General features: G+C 45.9%; 1 protein-coding gene across 1 annotated transcript; it reads left to right on the top strand.

Annotated features, from left to right (window-relative positions):
- The first annotated feature begins 594 nt into the window (after window positions 1-594).
- LOC133815108 (uncharacterized) lies at window positions 595-1,197 on the top strand. The gene has a single exon (XM_062247990.1). It carries the CDS (start codon window positions 595-597, stop codon window positions 1,195-1,197), a length of 603 nt encoding a protein of 200 aa, XP_062103974.1.
- Window positions 1,198-2,157: the final 960 nt, after the last annotated feature.

The following is a 2,157-nucleotide window of genomic DNA, read 5'->3' as shown; positions in this document are numbered from 1 at the left end:
GGGATTGTAAATTTAAAACAGTAATGACCATTTTGTACTGAGAACCACTTGTAAATGTTTTGTTTAGCTCTGCAGAGCAGTTTGTAATAAAATCTCCATTTTCTTTTTATTGGTTTTATACCTTAACCTGTTAATTACACTTAGAGCACGTTTTTTTTACCAAAGGACTCGGGTAACGAGTCAAATTTCCGGTCCACCGTTCAACGAAACTGTTCTGGGGTAGCCAGGGCGTTACAATAAAGACAAACCTATCTAGCATGAGCCGTATAAGATTACCACTCCTCTAGACAGAAGGGATAAAAACAGATACTGCCTCTTCCATAAAGATCATGGTCATACGATCGCTGAATGCCATAACTTGATCAATCAGATCCAAGCCCTCATGTGAAGTGGGAGGCTTACCCAATACATTAAGGAGGCAGGAAGACCCGGCACCTTGCAACATAATCCTGCTTCTGCCCAGCACCACAAGCGGGAGACCTCGTGCGCACAACCTCTGCAAGCCCACAAGAGCCTCTTAAGCAAGTCCCCATGATACATGGGATCGTGGAGCTCACTGAAAACCAAGAGCGTGCCACCAAAATCCATAAGAGGATGGAGGAGCGGGTGAAGCGATACAGATCATTAGGCCACGCAGTCAATCTTGTCACTTTAGAGGACAGAAGTTATCCAGCCTCTGTAATCGCCTTTACCGATGATGACTTGCAAGGAGTGCACCTACCCCATGACGATCCTCTCGTCATTTCGCTACAGGTCGACCATTGCCAGTTGGGTAGAGTTCTAGTTGATGGGGGCAGTGGGGTTGACATCCTCTTTTGGGAAGCCTTCCAGAAGATGGGGCTAGAGGAAAATCAGATCTGGCCCTCTACTATCCCCATTTTGGGATTTAACAGCCAGAGAGTATACCCAAAAGGCGTCATGCGATTAACCGTGGTGGCCGCGGAGCGTACCCTGCCAGTAGATTTCCTCATTATAGATTCCATCACAAGCTATAATGCCATCGTGGGGAGAAATTGGATCCACAGGATGCAAGGGGTAGTCTCGACTTTGCATCAGGTGATGCGATGCCTCTCGTCCAACGGGCGCTACACCATCGACATCAAGGGATGTCAGAAGCAGGCCAAAAAGTGCTTCCTTACCTTGAAAGAAATAAACAGTTCTAGCACTTCCTCCCATAACGACAATCCTGACAAATAGTAAATACAGCACGACCTACCAACATGCCTCAAAGGAATCGATCTAGAAGAAGACCAAGAAAAACCCCAAGTCACACTCGATGACCTAGAGAAAATATGTCTAGACGACGCTGACCCATCTAAAATAGTGCTGGTAAGTACCAAACTCTCTGAAAATGAAAAACAGACCCTAGTCCAATTTCTCAAAACTAGAGTGGGAACTTTTGCCTGGTCTCCACACGACATACCCGGAATAGACTCTTCCATCATGAGTCACAACCTTAATATATCAAACAGCTTCCCACCCGTCAAGCAGAAGCAGAGGAGGTTCGCTCCCGAAGTAAACCAGGTCATCCAAGAGGAGGTACAACGGCTCCTGAGCACAGGGGCAATCGAAGAATGCCTATATCCCAGTTGGCTAGCCAACCCTGTCGTGGTCCCGAAGAAGAACAGGAAAAAGAGAGTATGCATAGACTACACCAACCTAAATAAAGCATGTCCAAAGGATAACTACCCTCTAACGAAAATCGATCAGATGATAGACGCCACGGCAGGGTTTGAAAGAATGAGCTTCCTCGATGCCTACTCCGGATACAATCAGATCCCAATGAAATCAGAAGATCGGATCCACACAACTTTCATAACAGAAGGTGGATTATATTGCTACAAAGTTATGCCCTTCGGACTAAAGAATGCAGGCGCAACATACCAAAGGCTAATGCACAAGTTGTTTTCCTCATTGCTTGGGAGAAACATGGAGGTCTATATTGACGACATGGTCATCAAGTCTAAACAAAGCTCTTCACATATATGCGATTTGACTGAGTGCTTCGACATTCTCGACACTTATAAAATGAAATTGAACCCCTCTAAATGCGCCTTTGGGGTGTCCTTTGGATAGTTCTTAGGATACGTGGTCAGTCAGAGGGGCATCGAGGCCAACCCAACACAGATTGCGTCCCTCTCAAAAGTTAAAGAACCC

The sequence above is a fragment of the Humulus lupulus genome, chromosome 2 (assembly GCF_963169125.1).
Source record: "Humulus lupulus chromosome 2, drHumLupu1.1, whole genome shotgun sequence".
Classification (NCBI taxonomy): domain Eukaryota; kingdom Viridiplantae; phylum Streptophyta; class Magnoliopsida; order Rosales; family Cannabaceae; genus Humulus; species Humulus lupulus.
This window is presented reverse-complemented; position numbering and strand designations above follow the sequence as displayed.